This window comes from Gopherus flavomarginatus, chromosome 15 (assembly GCF_025201925.1).
Source record: "Gopherus flavomarginatus isolate rGopFla2 chromosome 15, rGopFla2.mat.asm, whole genome shotgun sequence".
Classification (NCBI taxonomy): Eukaryota; Metazoa; Chordata; order Testudines; family Testudinidae; genus Gopherus; species Gopherus flavomarginatus.
This window is the reverse complement of record NC_066631.1, coordinates 10,217,194-10,236,690: the sequence shown is the minus strand read 5'-3', so window position 1 is coordinate 10,236,690 and position 19,497 is coordinate 10,217,194. Positions and strand designations below refer to the sequence as shown.

Genomic DNA, 19,497 nt, shown 5'->3' with positions numbered 1-19,497 from the left:
CTTTCTCCCTGAGTTCATCCGACTTGAATTGTTTCTTTCTGATTGTCATCAAAGTCTAATTAAAAATACACTTCAGATTATTGCGCTGGTTAGCTTGAAATCTGAAGATATGAAATGTGCTTTCTCTCTCTCTCTATGTCTCTAGCAGCTTTAACCAAACGGATCAGCTTTAATCCCAGCGATAATTTAACAGGCAGGGCTTGGAAAGGCTGTTCACATCATTTATAAACTTTTGATTCATTTTTCCCCTTTCAAACCACCCCAAGTTAAGGAAGAATTGATAAAGAACCTCTGCCCTAACAAGCCCTGTGCTGTTGGTCTGTGATCTAGGCATGGGCAGAAGGGAATCTCTTATGGTGAGTCTCCACGGCTAGCACCTCCACCATCCACAGCAGAGTACTGGGATGCTGGCAGGTGGCCTGCCTTCAAACCCGTTCTAAGCTAAGGTGACCATATGTCCCGTTTTGTCCCAGCCGTCCCATCTTTTCAGGCAAAACTGAGCATGTGTCCTGTTTGTGCTTACTAACTAAGCGTCAGCTGGCAAGAGCAAACTGGACACATGCACAGTTTGGCCAAATAAGTGGGGTGGGACTCCTAGTGGGGCGGGACTCCTAGTGGGGCATGGAGGAACGTGCGGTGTGTGTGGGGGAACAAGTGGCTACGCCAGCCCTGTGCTAGAGGGAGGTCTAGGGAGAGTGTCTCAGGCTGGCTGACCTGCCCCGCACGCAGCAGCCAGAGGGGGACCTCAGGTGGCCCTGCGCATGGGCTGGCAAGGGTGGCCTCGGGCAGCCCTGCATGTGGGGGACATGATGGGGGAGGCTGGGGCCAGACCCATGTGGGGGACGTCAGCCTGGCCCTGTGTGGGTGGGAGGCAGGGAGGGCTCAGGCCAGAACCATGGGTGTGGCCACCGTGTTCTAAAACCAGTTTGAAATGGAGGCCATCCACTGCTTGGATGCACGTTCACTGAAGTGCCCGCTGCAGGCAGCCATTTTGGAAGAGGGGGCCCGTGGCTGCTGCAGCGTCCTGGGGGCGGAGAGGCAGTGTAGCAAGTGTGGGTGACACTGCAGAAACTCTGCTGCCACAAGGGGAAGACTGAAGCTCCTGGGGGCGGCGGGCCTGTGTGCATTAGTGGAACTGAGCTAATAAGGGTCTGTGCCTCAGAAGCAGGTGTGAAGCCATCGCTGTCAGAGTGGGATAGGAAAAACAGGTTATTGGAGGGGGGGAGGGCAGGGAGCTCTGCTGGGTGAGTTAATGGAGCGACTCGACTGTCGTAGACTCTCACAGGAGAGTCAATGGAGACACATGAGATTCAATGGAGATTGCGGGGATCCTGCAGGGGGGTTAGGAAGATGGCTATGTACCCCCCCACACACACAAAACTTCACCCCACTGCTTTAGCCACTGCTCCCAGCTGGGACCTTACCTGCGGGATCTGTGATGGGCGTACTGTCTGCTGTCCTTTTCTTTCACACAGCCATTGGTGCTGGAGGCTTCCTGAGCTGCGGTTCCACTCGGCTTTTCCAAGTGTCTCTCCTCCGTTGGGCATGACAGGCAGCTCGGTGTCTCGCTGCTGGGCAACAGATCAGAGAAACAGAGCAATGAGGGGCCGTTCTCCTGGGAAGTCACCTTGTCTGAAGGACTAGAGCCATTAATGTGTGTGTTACGCTAGCGCACAGATGCTCCACCAGAGACCACAGCCTCCCGGTGCTTGGCACTGTTCAAACAAACAGGGAGACTGACCCTACCCCACAGGGCTTACAGTCGAAATGGTGAAGCAGAGGGTGGGTGAAAGGAAAGAAGTTTCCCATTTAACAGATGGGGAACTGAGGCCCAGAGAGATGAAGAGACTTGCCAAGAGTCATCCACTGGCTTTCAGGCCACAACAGGAGGCCGTTGCTCCCAAGCTCTGTCAGGGAGATGGGTTGAAAGGGATACTCGGTGGGAAAGAGGCTGACATGGGCTCTGGGTGGATTGGTGGTTTGTAGAGATTCATATGCACCTAGAGCCCGGGGTGGTGGAACTGGGCTGTGGAGTGGGCTAGCGCCCCTGCAATGGAAACACTGGGGAGGGGTAGATCTAGGTTTCTGTCCCCCCACTTGTTTTTCACCCCCTCAGTAGCTCATAGAAGTCAGAACAGGACCTGGTGGGGAAGGAGCAGCCACGGCGGCACATAACATTAGGCCAGCTACCAAGGCACAGGTTGGACTCAAGTTTGCGGATGCCACTAAACTGGGAGGAGTGGTAGATATGCTGGAGGGTAGGGATAGGATACAGAGGGAACTAGACAAATGAGAAGATTGGGCCAAAAGAAACTTGATGAGGTTCAACAAGGACAAGTGCAGAGTCCTGCACTTAGGACAGAAGAATCCCATGCACTGCTACAGACTAGGGACCGAGTGGCTAGGCAGCAGTTCTACAGAAAAGGACCTAGGGGTTACAGTGGACAAGAAGCTGGATATGAGTCAACAGTGTGCCCTTGTTGCCAAGAGGGCTAACGGCATTTTGGGCTGTATAAATAGGGGCATTGCCAGCAGATCAAGGGACGTGATAATTCCCTTCTATTCAGCATTGGTGAGGCCTCATCTAGAGTACTGCGTCCAGTTTTGGGCCCCACACTACAAGAAGGCTGTAGAAAAATTGGGAATAGTCCAGCAGAGGGCAACAAAAATGATTAGGGGGCCGGAGCATATGACTTATGAGGAGAGGCTGTGGGAACTGGGATTGTTTAGTCTGCAGAAGAGAAGAATGAGGGGGGATTTGATAGCTTCTTTCAACTACCTGAAAGGGAGTTCCAAAGAAGATGATCAAGACTGTTCTCAGTGGTACCAGATGACAGAACAAGGCGTAATGGTCTCACGTTGCAGTGGGGGAAGTCTAGGTTGGATATTAGGAAAAACTTTTTCACTAGGAGGGTGGTGAAGCACTGGAATCGGTTCCCTAGAGAGGTGGTGGAACCTCCTTCCTTAGAGGTTTTTAAGGTCAGGCTTGAGAAAGCCCTGGCTGCGATAACTTAGTAGGGGCTGGTCCTGCTTTGAGCAGGAGGTTGGATTAGATGACCTGCTGAGGTCCCTTCCAACTCTGATATTCTATGATTCTATGACTCCTGGGCCCAGCGCAGTCCAGCCACCATGGGTCCTTATGGAGACACCTGAGCCAGGAGTATGTGTGTCAGCCGCCAGAGTGTGGTGGGGATGGGACAGGGCACCAGCCACCGAGGTGGGTGGGCAGCACAGGGGACCAGCCACCGAGGAGCTGCTGTAGGAGAAGCAGTAGGAAATACTGGGAAGCCCATTCCCAGCCTGGAGATGGCTGCCCCTCTACCCGCCATTCAGAGGGGAGCTTCCACCCCACCCACCTAAAGCTCTGGATGGGAGAAATAGCAGCTAGCAGAATGGGAGGAGACGGCTCTGGGATTACACACAGCTCTCAGGACACCGTCACCTCCCATTAAAGCTGCACGGGGCTTAGGTGGAGAGAATTCTGTTCCCAGTCGCTTGTGTGTCACAGGAAACAATCAATGTTCAAACGAGACTCAAGAAAACACTTGTCTGAAGTCTGGCTCCAGCATGACGCAGACACGTTTCCATCTGCTTTCACGCAAGAGCTGCCACAAGCACTTAGAGACCGAGGCTGGGAGACTGCAGCCTGGCGACGGCTCGTTTAACAGGTAGAACGAGAAGGAAAACAGCCGGCAGGAGAAGGGAAAAGCAGGTCCAAACAATCACACACTAATGCAGTAGCCACCAAACCCCTCAGCAATATGGAGCATGATCCCAGCAGGCGGGCTGTGCACTCTCATTCCAGTTGCTTCTAGCTCCAAGCTCTGCTGGCCAACCTGCCATACTGCACAACCCAGTGTTCCCGCTCTGGAGGCTTGGTTGGCACCCCCTCTTCCCTACCCCGCTGGCATGTCTGAGGGCAGCAGTGTGGCCAGCACAGTCCCCCAGCCCTGACAGATCCAAAGAGACTCCCCGAATGAAGCAGGACACAAGCAGCCAGGGGATGGAGCAGGAAAGGGAGAGTCCGGGCCATGGTCCTGCCATGAGCACCAGCGATGGCCTAATATTGCTAAAATGCCATCAGCATCAACTCCTCATTCCAAGCAAATGCTTCCATTTAACCTTCCAGGAAGGGGCCGCTCTTGTTCTGCAGAGCTGTCTTCCAGGCGCATAGTCCTGGGGGGGGAAGGGGGTGAACAGGGTGCAAGAGGATGCCAGGTCCCCTTGAAGTTATGAGCCTTCCCGTCTATTTCAAGGGGCTTTGGGTCAGCCCCTGAGGTGGGAGTGGTGTATCAGGCTGGCTGGGGCCCCGGGACGAGGTGCAGGTGGACGGATGGTTGGGGGCAATTCAGTGACAATAGAAAATGTAACTGTGATGATCTTGCCCAGACTGCAGGCATGAGCTAAGAACTGACAGCCTCATATCTGGAGACCAGACTAGGTCACCTGGATGTTAGTTTTCCTCAGAACAGGTATTAGTCTTACAATAATGCATTTAGACTCTATGAAATGCTGCATGCATGAATCTCACTTATATCTATAGTCCATTATATATATTTAAGAGATTTAAGTGTTAAGAGTTTGCTCTGGAACTGCAAACCTCCCAGTCAGGAGTGATGCATTAGCTGGTGTGAAATACCAGTTTGCCACAGCAAGTGTTATCTCCTCCCCAACAAAAGAAGGCCACCAGACACCAGACAAACCATTGGGTAACGTCAGAGGACAAAAGACTTTGTTGATTGCATTACTCCCCACTCCCACCCATGAAGAGGAGACATGCACATGAACTTGTCCCATCATCTTGAACTCTGGGAGAAGGGATAAAAATCCCTGCTAGAAGAAACTGCGTCTTTTTGGCTGTTTGAACTCTGAATGGTGAGAGACTCTAAACTGAAGCCAGAGATCCCTGGGGGCTGCCTGCGGGGTCTGTCCTGAAAGACACTTGGAATTGACAGATCACTACAATTCTGTCACTCTTAGGATTTAAGAACATAAGAATGGCCCTACTGGGTGAGACCAAAGGTCCATCTAGTTCAGTATCCTGTCTTCCGACAGCGGCGAGTGCCAGGTGCCCCCGAGGTAATGAACAGTACAGATGATCCATCCCTTGTCGCTCATTCCAAGCTTCTGGCAAACAGAGGCTAGAGCATTTAGAGGGTAACTCATTGGTATGTGTATGTTTGCTTGCATTAACCTGAAAATAATTCTCTTATTCCGTTTTCCTAGTTAATGAACCTCTAAACAATTTATCACAGGACTGGCCCCCGGTGTTGCCTTTGATGTAAGATCCAGGGTAGTGACTGATCTGGGGGTAAGTGGCTGGTCTCTTGAGACTGGAAGCAGCCTGAATGTAGCGTGATTTTTGGTGCAGGTGCCCATTTATCACTAAGCCCAGTTTGTCTGGGTGGCAGGATAAACTGGAGAGTCCAAGGCCGTGTCTACACTAGAGAGCTTTCAGTGAAACAGCTGTACTGATGCAGCTGCACCACTGTGAGACCTCTTGTGCAGCCGCTCTATGCTGACAGGAGAACTCTCCCCTCGGTATAATTGAGCCACCCCCCAACAAGGGGTGGTGGCTATGTCAGCAGGAGAAGCTCTGCCATCGACACAGCGCTGTGCATGCTGCCACTTATGCTGGTGAAACTTATGATGCTCAGGGGTGTGTTTTTGCTCAGGGCTGTGCAGCGTAAGTTTTGCAGACAAAAGTGGTAGTAAAGACATGGCCTAAGGGGACTGCCTGAGGCTCCATGGTAAGACTGTTACAGTGATCCAGGAATTCCCATTTGTCACTGGCTTGGTGAAATCGAGTCCTCGACCACACCGTGTGGGGTGTCTGTGCTGGTTTTGACACTGCCCTGAGGCAGGCACTCATGGTCATGAGCCACTCTGCACAGCAGAATGGCTCTAAGCACCTGTTGACATTTTTCTTACATTAATCATCTACCTTGTGGAGACCATGGCCCTTCTTCTGTGTCTGTCCAGTGTCTCTCACCATGGGCGCAGGGCGGATGTTAATGGGTAATATGCATAAGGATAACGGACACGTTACCAAAAGCCATAGGGCAGTAGGCAATGATCAGTGGCCTGGCTGACTGTTGGCAGCCATTGGAAGAAAAGATGGGATCTCCAGCTGGAGATGAGACAGTTTAGGGAAGCTTGCACTGCCACTGTCCAGTGCCATTCCTGCACAATAAGAACTAGAAGATTTCAGCGCTGGGGCTTTCAGGACAGTAGCCTGTGGGTAGCATTAATTATTACAGAAAGAATGATCTGTTGATGTAATATTTATGTCTCCTCCCAATTCCTAGTACTTCAGGACAATAGATATTGTAACCAAACCAGAGGAAGTTTTCCTGCATGTAATCAAGCTGCACATGGAAAAATTCAGCCCCTAGACTGTTTACACGCAAGTTAACCTGCTGTAAACTGATGCACCGTTCTTTGCCATCAGGTGTTCAAACAATCATTCTTCTACGCCAGGGCAGGAAGCTGCCCCAGGCAGCAGGCTGCCAGTAAAAATCAAGGGGGAGCAGATGACCCACAGCTCCTTGCTAGCCCAATTGGCTTGGGCAATTCAGTGTTTCTAATATCTGCTTAATCAAGAGAGGTGGCTACAGCTTGGGCCCTGGGTGGGCAAGAGCAGGGAACATGGCTTGCCATGTCCCTGCCAGGTAAGAAACGAAACAAAGGAAAAAGCAAATATTCTGCTGTGTCAATATGAATAGTTCCTGCGTGTCTTGGCTGCTTAATGAAATCTTTACGTCTTGGATTCAGACAAGACACAGTCAAGACAATTCTTGGGGCCTGTCAGCAACTTGGAATTTACAATTTACGTTTGACATAACCATAATGGACCATAGGTCATGACTTTCCCTTCCCACCCCCACCACTCTCTTGAGCCGCATTGCTTTGTGAACTGACAGCTCCTCACCACTGCCTTAGCTGTGTATTCCCAACTGGAGTCACTGCCAGCCGTTACACTCTCGAGTTTATTGTGACCCCGCTGAACTGTGGCTGAACTCAGAACATGGCATACATTTTAACAACACACTTGCATGTGTGCACAGGAGGAGTGGAATTGAGAAGAATGGCGGAGGTGAAGGTACCTTATCAATGCTGCCAAAAACAGACTCTTTCAAATCTATCCCAACTGGCTTCTACACAGAGCATCCTAAAAGGACACACAATCAATTGCTGTAGTTTCAGTTGAAAAATGCAGCTGGCTTTGAAGTTCTCACCAGCTGGCAGAGAAAGTCTTGCATTCTAAACCCCAAACCAAAAGAAATACTATTTGGTTACCAAGAACTTTTAAAGCCCCCACCCCTGGCCCAGGTGTTGGTAGGACCTACGCTGAAACAGGACTTTGTGATCAGCTCTGCACTAGTTGAGCCCATGTGAAACTTAAGTGATGGACTAGGTGAAACTTACATGGTTTTGTATTTTGTTAAAGATCCCAAAACGGGGGCAGGTGGGTAACCCTGGGTGACCCAGCTGATCTCAGGATGGACTGAGTTTCAGGGGCACCTAGTCACTGAACAGTCTGGGCTGGAAACCGTATGAAACTCAGTGGTTTCAACGCTAGCAAATGGAGCATGGAGACTTGAGCACCAAAGCCACTGCACTCAGTTAACCCACGGGAGCAGAGGCCAGGCCAATTGCGCAGCCTGTGTCTGCAGGGACAGCTGGACCTATGGGAATATTCATTGCTGCCCTCCCCCGCTGGCTCTGGGGTGAAGTGGGGACAGGGCTGCATTGGAGCTATGCTGGGGGGAGTCAGCATCCCCGGCCTGGCCCCCTCTCTGGGCTGTACAGCTGGCTCCTGGCCCTCCAGGAGAGTGGGGGTCATGGGGTTGCACCTCCATGCTGGGCAGACCATCTGCCATCGGTTGCACTGGTGGAAATGCTCAGGTGCTGGCACTTACAGAGCTGTGCTGGGTACGAGGAGCCTGGGCCCAGCTGGATGAAAACCAGAGTGAGAGCAGTGAAGCTGTGTCGGCCTCAGGACCATGCGAAGCAGCCGGGCTCAGTTTGGGGGAGGACAAGGGGGTTCTGTTGGCCCCCAAACAGCAACACTCCTGAGGAAAGATAGTATGTTATAAGGCCCCTAAGATGTTTATTTCAAAGCCTGGAAAGATGAAGAAAGAGCGGTAAACCACAGCAGGAAGAGGTGCCATAAACATGATTTCACTGGTTTCACCTGTAGCGTTACTCAAATAAATAAAACCAGCTTATAAACTTTCCATCCTGACCTGGATGTGGGGGACGTGACTGGTGAAGTTGACAGGAAGTCTGGCTAGTGTGGAGGTAAAGCCAGAGGGCAAAGGGCAGCTCTGAAATGGGATGGATGCAGCTGAGAGTATGCCGATGGTCCTCTCACTCCGTAGTGGCCTGGGTGCTATGGCTCAGCGCTGGGTGAGCAGTGGGGTGAGGGGATGGTGGAACAGCTCTCAGAGACACTAGCCTCCCATAGCACATTATTGACCAGGGACCTGACCCCGAACGCCAATTGCAGTCCATGGAAAGACTCGCCTTGACTTCGGTGGGTTTTGCACCATGCCTGATACCTACACCCCATCAGACATGGGGGGGCTAGAAATGGTTACAGGCAGTGAGAGCTACCTTCTGCCCCACCCGTGTGGAACCAGCCCCAGCTCGTGCTCTCAGGCGAGGGGAGAAAGGCTGTTCTGTAGAAGCTGGAGGGAAGGCGACTGTGGGAGGGAGCCACTTGCAAGGGCCCCTGCTGCTCCTGTGTGTCCCTGCTCCAGGAGGGGCAATGGATCTGCAGGGACTGGTGTGGCTGAATGGGGATTTACAAAGAAGATGATGGGGGAGGGGGTGGGTGCAGGTTGAGGGGAGTTGTACATGCAATGCACTGCAGAATGATCTTACAATACACCCAAGTCACTAGAGCCCGCGGGCTGCGTGCCTCCAGCCCCATCACAGCACATGAAGGAGGGGGAAATGAGAATTTGCTGTTCCCTTCCACGTCTGGCAGTCTGACTGGTAGGGCATTCCTCTCCAGGGAAAAGACAGCCCAGGGTGTCGCACATGGAGGGGACACAAGAATGGGTGCAGGGGGTATATCACACACACAGCCCTACACTTCCTTCACTCACAGAGCTAGCTGAAGGATCCAGGGGGAGTTTGAAGTCTGACATCACCAGATACTGCTGCCAACTCTTGCCATTTTATCATGAAGCTCGTGATGTTTTCCATAAAGCCCCAGCTCCCAGAGGCATGTGATCAGGTAAGAAGCTCAACTTTAATTTAAAAAAAAGTTTCTAGTCTTCACAGCTGCAGAGCAATGCTGCAAAAGACAGATCTAAGTGTTCCCTAAGGGCTCAGCAAACAAAGGCCCAAGGAAAAGAACCCCAATTTTAAAAAAAATGGTTATTTTGACACCACTCTCATGATTTGGGGGGATGCGATTCATGAGTTGTGGACACTTAGGGTTAGCTGTACTGGTGTTGTCCTTTTACAAATCTGTCCCCTCCCTCCCACACACGCTCTTACTTGCTGTCTTCAGCAGAGAGTTGGTTTTGAAAGCTGTGAGAAGGAGGCCTCTAAATCAAATCAGTTCCTCCATCAGGAGAGAGGCAGAGTGGGAGGAGACAGAGAGGCTGGCTCCCAGCCTGGCACTTGATGGGAGAACACTCGTCCCAGACAGGGGAAGAAAAGGAAGTAAAGAGCAGTGCAATGCAATACCATTCAGTTGCTGACAGCAGCTACTCCACACGGTACTGGAACGTAACCCAAAAGTTATATCCTGAACCAAGTCAGCCTTTGTTACATGCTAGAATTCAAGAGTTTTCTTTTCACCAACTGCACAACTGGCCAGACCCGTGTCATTTCACAACGGGGTGGGGCTCAAAAAGGACAAGTGAAAGCAACAACCCACCCAAGCAGGGTACAAAGGGGAAGGAAAAGTGGGAAAGGGGATGTGGTGATAGGGTCAGGCAGAATTTAAGGCACAGCCACATAAGCATTAACTGGTGGTACCTGGGAAGAAGGGGTGTGTAGTAGGGAGGCCCCCAAAATGTGTCTGTCTGTCCAACAGGTGGCTGACCCTCCTGCCTGTTTACTAGACCCAGCTGAAATCTTTTCATCCAAGGGCCTTTTTTTCAAACAACAAAAAAAATGTGTCTTTACAAATGATCTGAAAGTTTTCTGTGAAAAATGTTTAGATTGTTTGAATTCTTCCCAATTCTTCATTGAAACAAAATGAAGAATTGTTCTAATTCAATATGAAACATTTTCTGGGCTTTTTTGGGGGCGGGGGTTCTTCCCCCAACTCTTTTCTTCCCTCTTTCCTTGGGGAAAAATGTTCAGGAGGGAGAAAACCTCACATTTTTCATTTTGATTCAAATGAATTTCTGATTTGGCACAACATTTTCCATATTAATTCAATGATTTTTTTAAAAGAATCCAAGAATAATTAAAGAAAAAAATTAAATTTCACCTGGAAACTAATTACCAACTTTCAGCCAGCCCTACGATCTCTTTAATCTTTAAGTATAAGAGGGAAAGGGAACATATATAGATATAGATATAGTGACAAAGTTCCTCCTCTACTTTGGTGGGTCCCACTCTTATTGGTGGATTTGCTCACCTCACAGATTCACCCTGTGGGTCGGGAAACAGTCCAGAAACCTTCCCCTCTGGTAGAAACCACAGTCCAGGTCAATTCTTCTTGTGTTTGATCAGGAGTTGGGAGGTTTGGAGGGAACCCAGGCCCTCCCTCTACTTCGGGTTCCAGCCCAGGGCCCTGTGGACTGCAGCTGTCTAGAGTGCCTCCTGGTACAGCTGCATGACAGCTACAACTCCCTGGGCTACTTCCCCATGGCCTCCTTCCAACAATTTCTTTATCCTCACCACAGGACCTTTCTCCTGGTGCCTGATAATGCTTGTACTCCTCAGTCTTCCAGCAATATGTCTTCTCACTCCCAGCTCCTCACATGCACACCATAAACTGAAGTGAGGTCCTTTTTAAACTCAGGTGCCCTGATTAGCCTGCCTGTCCTAATTGATTCTAGCAGTTTCTTAATTGGCTCCAGGTGTCTTAATTATCCTGCCTGTCTTAATTGTTTCTAGCAGGTTCCTGATTAGTGTAGTGCAGCCCTTGCTCTGGTCACTCAGGGAACAGAAAACTACTCAGCCAGTGACCAGTATATTTGCCCTCTACCAGACTCCTGTACCCCACTGGTCTGGGTCTGTCACTACACACACACACACACACACACACTGCACATTGATGGTGGAGCAGACACAGAGCCCATCTAGTCCAGTGTCCTCTCTCTGACAGCAGCCAGCATCAGAGGAAGGTGTAGGAGCCCCACAGTAGATGAGGTGAGATAGTCTGCCATCCATATTCAGTCTGATCCTAATCTCACAGTCTCTCTAACAGGGTCGGTCCCCAGGTTTTCAGAACTCCTCCTCGGGGGGGAGAAGAGCCTGACTGTGCTGAGAAATGACACTGGGAAGGAGAAGAACCTAGATGAAACCTCTGTGGTCTCCTGGAATGGCATCTGCGTGAACCCTGATAGAAGGAGCCAAGCTGGGTGATGCGTGCACCATGCATGGGGCTGGGTCAGCGCTCCTGGCTCCACATCGTATGGCAAAGGTAGTATGTTTAGCTTGTCAAAAGAAGATCAAGAGGTGATTTGATCAAGGTGGGTAAGTACCTTCACAGAGAGAAAATCCCAGCTACTAAAGGGCTCTTTAATCTAGTGGCAAAAGGCAGAGCAAGAACCAGTGGCTGCAAGTTAAAGCCAGACAAATTCAAATTAGAAACACAGTTTTAACAGGGAGCGTGATGAACCGCTGGCGCAAACTACCAAGGGAAGTGGTGATTTTCTCCACCTCTTGGTGTCATCAAATCACACCTGGATGCCTTTATGGAAGGTATGTTTAGCCAAGGACAGGTTCCTGGGTCCAATAGATGGGTAACTGGATGAAATTCTCTGGCTTGTATTATTCAGGATCAGGGGTGGCTCTAGGAATTTTACCACCCCAAGCATGGTGGCATGCCTGCGGAGGGTCTGCCGAAGCCGAGAGACCAGCAGACACTCCGCAGGGACGCCTGCGGGAGGTCTGCTGAAGCAACGGGAGCAGCGGACCCTCCGCAGGCAAGCCGCTGAAGGCAGCCTGCCTGCCGCCCTTGCAGCGACTAGCAGAGCGCCCCCCGTGGCTTGCCACCCCAAGCACGCGCTTGGCATGCTGGTGCCTGGAGCCGCCCCTGTTCAGGATGATCACATGGTCCTGTCTGGCCTTCAGTTCTACTCGTCTACTTGCAATGAAGCTCTAGGTCTCTCCCAGCATCACCATTATTTTTTAACTGCCAGCAAAGACACATGGATAATTGCTAGATTTGCTCAAAATAATTAGCTTGTGACCTTTTCTGAGCCCCTTTTCAAAACTTGCTGCCTGCCTTTTGAGCTCAATCATTAGGATCAATTACCAGCTTTCCACAACTGGTGACCTGTGGAACCCCTCTCCAGATGGATTAGTTACACGACACATCATGCGGGAGAACTTACTGATCGTTTTGCATGTTCCCAAACATGCGCCGGGCAGGGTCCATTTGTAGTGAGGCTTATGCGAACTACGGAAGTGGGCTTGACTAGTAGTCTTGGCCCATCATTGTGCAGGAACTGTTCTTTAGTGCATTGTCAGCACAAAAAGGTCTCCAGCTGGCACGACGATACATATCTCATCTGCTGTACTGTGAGGGATCCGGAGCTGCTTTTCTCAGGTTATGGGGAGCAGGAATCTTAGTATCGAAGCTCCGGTTGAGACTAATAGGATTTTGTTTTGTTTTGTTTCCAAGGGTTAATTCTTACTTGGCCTCGAGGCAGCCAAGGACTACTATCCTGGAACAAGCTATGCAATATTTCCTCTGGGCTTAGGAGTAATTATTGATGGAAATAATTATCCTCCAATCCCATCAAAGGCTGGCTTAATTTCAACCAAACAGTCTCATCTGATGAACACTGGATATCCTCTAAAGCACTAAACTCACTGGTAATCCCTTTGGATCAAGCTCTGGAGATGTCAATTTAATTTTTTTTGAGGGGTCACCTGTTAGTCTTTCATCTCTGTGATGTAAAAGCAGGTGCAATTTAACATGAAAGCTTAATCTTACCGGAGAGGATTATCACAAGACTTCTCCCCTTCTCGTCAAAAACGAAATCAAGGAGAAAACACCACACAGCCAACCATCAGAGATCTTGCTATGGTCACACAGCCTTTCGGGGGAAAATGGGGAATGAGTAGAGCCAGCTGACTGGGGCCTTGCCGGCACCGCGGGTGGAATAGCGTGGATCGCTCATAACAAGGAGAAGATGGCATGGCTATCGTGCCTCACAATGCTAAGTCATGCACTGGGCATTTTCATGTACGGCAGTTAGGATTCCATGTGGATGTTAGCAGCAGGTACCTTGCAGCCAGAGGTTTCGGATAGGAAAGTAGTGCTCCAGAAGCAACAGCAGGTGCCGCTGGATTTGAACCAACCCACCCTCCCTGCAGTTATTATGCTTTGTATTACAGATGTGCCCTAACCGCAGCCGGGGGCCCATTGTGCCAGGTGCCATTCAGACACATAGCAAGAGACAATCCCTGTCCTGGGAAGCTTGCAGGCTAAGAGACCAGTGGGAGGGCAAACGGAGGCACAGAGAGGTGCCCAGAGTTACACAGGAGATTGGCAGCAGAGCTGGGCACAGAACCCCCACAGAACCCCGGAATCCCTGGTGAGTACATTGCCCGCTGGGCCGCCCTGCTCTGGCAGCACAAAACTGCCCTTCAGCACAAAGAGCAGCCCAACCTCAGGCCCTTTGAGTGTGACCTAATGGGAAGCCTCACATGCACAGTGGACTTTTCCCTCCCGTGCTGGGAGTGTCATGAACAAACACACCCATTTTGGGTTGATTACATGCCCAAGGTACTGTCATCTGAGCTATGCCGGGCTCAGCACTATAGGACTGATCGCCTGCCTCATCTACCGTGACTAGAGAGTTGGGGTTAGTCCAAGTCATGGAGGGGTGGGCTACTGGGTTTTAAGCCATACTGGGGGGTCTGAGCCTGCAAGATGCTGGGCACTTCTGTGCGGTGCTTGTTTCTTTTAACACCATTTAACTTCATAGGGAACTGAGGGCACTCAGCACCTTACAGGATTGGGCTGGTTTTATATTTCTGACCCTAGATACCTGCCTGGGTAACAGAACATCCAGAGCTGCTTGGTGCCTCTGCCTGTCTATCTTAGTCCTTATTTATGCCCACACCTATCCCTCAAAGGTCATGCAACAGGGTGGGCAAAATTGCCCATTGCCCTTCCTCCCCTTCCCCCGCAACATTTCCAGCCTCCAAACACACAAGGAGTAACACTAGCACCCCCTAAGTCATTGCTAACCCTAGTCTCTTGCACTCCTTAGCATCACAGAGAATAGAGCCTGTTAGCTGGCTAGCAAACAGAGCTGTGGCTGTTTGGGATGCGAGTGTCTCCATTTCTATTTGGCATTTTTTTCTCGGATGCACAAAAACAATCAACCAACCCCTCTACAGAAACCAGTGCTTATTACGTAGCCATGGCAGGCCAGTGGGTCTTGGGCCACTTGTTTGCACCACAGTAGCCTGCACACAGCCAGCAACTGATTTCACCAAGGCCTTCCTCGGATACAAAATGTCCAGCATGCAACCTGCTACCTCAGAAAGGTCCCAGGCTCATTTAGAGACCTGCCTTTGGGAAAGCACTTCCGACCCAGAATGGTTAAACCGCACTTTCAATGTTCCCATCCTGCCAGTAGGTGGAGCCAATCAGGTGGGGAAAAACTGTAAGGCAAAGCTAGCCAAGGTTCATGCCATTTCATAATTAAAAATCTCTAATACCAGCCAATTCACAGCCCAAAATTTGTGCTTTTTAAATGAATTTTTGTCATCCACATGTGACATTTGCTATGGTTGTTTCCTACAGGAGTATCTTTGGCAGAACAAAACACTGAAATAGGAGCACTTTAGCATGCAAGTGACTCATGGGCATTAAAATACATTCCTAAATTGGAGCAAGAAAAGCATGAAACTTCAGAACTATTTGGTGATTGTGTGTGTGTGTGTATAATAAGATCAATTTTATGAAAAACTAACTGCAAAATTTCAAGGCGTTTGAAGCTGATGCTCAAATATTTTGCAGAACCCTGACACTCATAGTCAAAGAGTGGCAAGGAAAACAGATCACATTGGGGCAGGCAGTCCAGTGCTAACGCGGGAGGAAGAGACAGACCAGCTGAATCAAGTGATTAAAAACAAAAATCCAACCCAAGCATTAGGGGTGACCTGACTGATCCCAAAGGCCAATAACGAATATGTCAAAACCATCTGCAAAAGACAAGTAGGTTATTGCAACGTGAGTTGCTATGGTGTTGGGTGCTTTATGAATGAGCTAGACTGATATGAACCAGACAGACAGGAGATACATGTGGGAAATGATCAAGACTGATAGATGCCTATGTGAAAAGCTACAGGAAGATCCAGATGGGAACAGTTCCTAGACAGCTACCTGACTGCAGTTCTACAGGCTCTTGGTTCTGGGTTAATGGTCTGGCTAGAGCCTGAAGCTGATCAGTAGTATTTTTTCCCAGCAGCACCCACTTGTGGAGGGGTTCCCCCAGCCCATTAGTACCCTACTCCATATCCATCCTGCAGTGAGCGACATAGGGAGTCTGTCAGTTAACTGGCCCCCTTGTAGCTCCGGTCCCTCCACTGCCTTCTCTCCTTGGGATGCCAAACAAGCTGCTGCACCTTGAAGGAGAAGCATCTGTAACCACAGGGTGATGGGGTTGGGGTTGCGCAGGGAGTCCCACCGAAGTGGCAGTTTCTAAACGACAGCGCAGGCTCCTGAATGAAATGGCAGCGTGTTGATCCTGATTCATGCCTTCACGCTCTCCTCCGCCGCGGCGTGTAGCTACCTTTTAAAAACCAGGCCCATTACACGGGGATTGTGGGGTTCCTGAAGCTTTTTATCTTTATCAGGGCATCAGCCTGCCTCTCTCCTTCCACACACACGGCTCTGCCTGTGCGGGCTCTCCGATGGGCTTTCACAATAGGGACCGGGCAGGTTCAAGTAGCTCCGTTCCTTCAGCCGTGACGTGCCGCGGCCTCCTTCGCACCATTGTGGAGGAGTAAAGGTCTCAGTATAAAAAACATAGATGGAAACTGCTAGAGGAGATAAACATGTCAGCAGCCTCCGGGATCGCTGCAGTCAAGCTAACCGCGCTGCGCAGACAGTTGGGCTTGATCCAGAGAGAGAGAGAGCCTGCCAGACATTCCCAGGTACATCCATGCTCTTCAGTGCAACCCTTGATGGCGCCTTCACTTGGACGGACGTTACAATTCACCAGAGGAGGAGGAATCAATCACAGGCGCAGGGAGGCTAGACGGAGTCTGACATCGCATCACTTAATTTAGGCTCAGCTGTCCCCACCATGTCCTCTCCAGCAGTGGAGATTGTGGCTAACAGTAGGCAAAGGTTTCCTAGTTAGAGCAGAACTTCAGACAGGGTTTTTTGGGGGGGTGGGGGAAGGGTTGGTACCGTCCCTACACTTTAAGCCTTGTTTATATGCAAAGTTTCACCCACTCATTTAGCTTTAAATCAGTTAAACACCTATTCTGTCACAATCGGTACACAAACCTGCATGGACACTCTGGATAAGCCTGGTTTAAAACTGATGTCAGAGTGTCCATACAGGGGAATGCCCCAGCTTAACTAAGGCAGTTTAAGATCATTAAAGTGCTGCAGCTTTACAGACAATGCCGAGGGTCTGACTGCCAGAACGGCCGAGTCCATCAGCTCTAGCTGAAGCCCATGGGAGCTGAAGAGGTTCAGTACCTGTATCAGGCCTCTGATGCCCTTCCTTCGCATACAGGATGCAGAGGCTGTCTAGGAGCCCATCTTGGAAAGTTGGATCCACCAATCCGGATGGTTTCTACTGTTAAATTCAATTTGGTTCACTTCTGGCTTGGGACACAAGTGAACTGAATCTGGCCATCTGAGCCTAGTCTCGAGTGGGTATGTATCCACACCTCAACCCCTGGCCCTGCAGCCTGGCCCGATGTGGTACCTCCAGCTGCCAGTATATATGCAGCGAGCCAAGGACTAGGGCTGGAGGGTCACGGTGCAGAGGAGTTGTTTCATGGTAGGCATGAGATGCCTCAGTGGAGCTGCCGTGATTACAAATCCTGCCTTGTGCTCTGCTTTGCTCTCACCCAGAATCCGTCCTTTGTCTAGGGTTGTGTGCAACACAACACAGGTCAACAATTACAGATGAGCACAAACATGTCCCATACCTAGGTTATTTCATACCACTTGAGGGAAGGCATTAAAGCAGAAGGAATGGATTTCACGGGAAGAGGGCGAGGCTGTAGCATGCAAAGGGGAAAAGTGTGGCCTAGTGGTTTGAACACACGCTTGGGAGTCAGAGGGTTCCTGTCCCAGCACTACCATAGCCTGAGTGTGTAATTTGGGGCAAGTCATTTAAACTCTCCCTACCATCCCTAAAAGATGCCTAAACATTTACTGCCCTACACTGGGAAATCTTTGCTGAATGTGCCCTGCGAAAGCAACATTGGCTCATTACAGATTGCTTTCCTCCCTTTGAGCTTCTGCCCCTCGCCTCGGAGCCGCAAGATCGCGTCCATCCCGTCAGCTTTGTTTTGCCATGCGGATGGTACTAGAGCTAGTAAAAATGTGGGGGCTGATTCTGCAGCCCTTACGCTGAGTAGCTCATCGATCAGTAGCTCCCAAGAGTCAGTGGTGCTACTGGTGGGATCAAGTGCTACTCAAGTGAGTTTGGCTGGCAAAATTGCATCCTTAGAAGCTCCTGTTGGTTTCTGTGAGATCCGCTGTGTACGTGAGAATGGGAATGGAAGAAGGGATCTTATTCCCATTGCCTCTAAGGCCCCTTTACACACAGTGATGGGGAGCGGCCTCAGAGTAAATGAGAATAAGGCCAAAGTTACAGCCAGGGTTTGCTGTTTCATGAGGCTGGGACACTCCGTGAGGACTTGCAAGGGAGACCTGCTTCTCTATCACAGGATATGGTGCTCAGAGCAGCAGCTGTGTGACATGGTACCGTGCCCTGCAATATATCACCAGGTAATGCAGACGTTAACAGGTGCTGCCCCTGTGCACTTTCAGGAGCTGTCTTTCTCGAGCAGTGCAATAATATTCTCCTCCTGATTAAATACAGTCACTAGAGCTATTGCTTTGTATCTGAAGTCCCAGCACACTGGCGTTTCCAGCTGATGTGTCTCACAGATGGGCAGGCGTGCTGAACAGCAATCATTTGTTCCCCAATGAGGGGCTGAGACTTTGCACTCTTCAGTCTAAATTGAGTTCCCCTGGTCTCTCTCTGGAGTAGGGGTGGTTTCTTGCTGCAAGGTCTCATCAATCATCGTTTTTCACTGCAGTAACTCCGCTCCCAGGTGCTGAGTGACATTGACTTTCAGGTGACCTTTCAGCCCCCAGATCTTTTCACCCTCCAGCTCCAGAGGCATCTGCCTTTTTCCCCTCATGAGGACTCAAGAGCAACTAACTCCAAGATTGGCAGCTCCTCCTGCACCTCATAAGAGCCCCACTTTGCCTTCCACCTGCTTTGCAAGCACTAGCATGAATGCAAGAGACAGGGACGAACAGAAAAATTGCTTTGGCGAGTCATTTGCTTTCAGGAGGTTTTACCGAGGCAATTTGGATCAGAGCCCCGTCAATGCAGACTGCAACAGCTCAATCACACAGGGCTCGATTGCTAGAACCCCATCACCCTTTTTGCACATGCAAACGTGTTGGCCACTAGCACAATGTCCACCTTTGCCAAGAGCCCCTGCAATTACTTCCTATGTGGAGTATAATGGAGTACTGCATTGCTAAGGGTGGAATGCTTCCCTGCGCAAAGGCCCAGCAGTCAGTAAACCCAGGCAGGAGTTAAGATCTTAAAATAGGACTTTATGGTGCATAAGTCTCTGCCCAGGCCAGGGGGAGAATTGCACCTTCAGTTAGCAGTGGAAAGCCAATTCTTCACCATAGTATTGGTGGATGCACTTGCCTAAGGGCAGGCGCATGTCTAAGTATTCAGTTGTGCCTTGGTGGCAGGTACACACCTGCATGTCCTGTTAACTCAGCCTGGAGTTATTTGTGGATGTGGTACAGTGGAGGTCAGGTTTAGGACAAGGGAGCTATTGTAATTTACATCTGGGTAACCAAGAACATGACAGGCTCTCATAAGTCCATAGTAAGCATGTTTTCAGTCTACATTTGCCATTCCCCAGGTTCCTGTGCAACTTGACCCTTTGCACTTCATTTTCAAGAATCACGACCTGGTGCTCTGTGTCAGACAATGCAGCAAAGAGAGATGCAAAGTAATCCATTTTCCTGTGCCACGCCCAGTAGTACAGCTCTGCAACAGAGCGTCCCTGTTACTGAATGCCAGACCAAACCCTTACCACTCTGGACAC

The 19,497-nt window shown here is 50.2% G+C and overlaps 1 protein-coding gene across 2 annotated transcripts in view; it reads right to left on the bottom strand.

Annotated features, from left to right (window-relative positions):
- SRRM4 (serine/arginine repetitive matrix 4) overlaps positions 1-19,497 on the bottom strand; it is a 148,338-nt gene that overhangs the window by 40,574 nt on the left and 88,267 nt on the right. Inside the window, exon 2 of one of the 2 annotated variants that reach the window (XM_050924139.1) lies at positions 1,425-1,571. In XM_050924139.1, coding sequence (XP_050780096.1) covers positions 1,425-1,571 — 147 coding nt within the window. The remainder of the gene's footprint in view (positions 1-1,424; positions 1,572-19,497) is intronic. The other variant, XM_050924140.1, reaches the window with a different exon arrangement.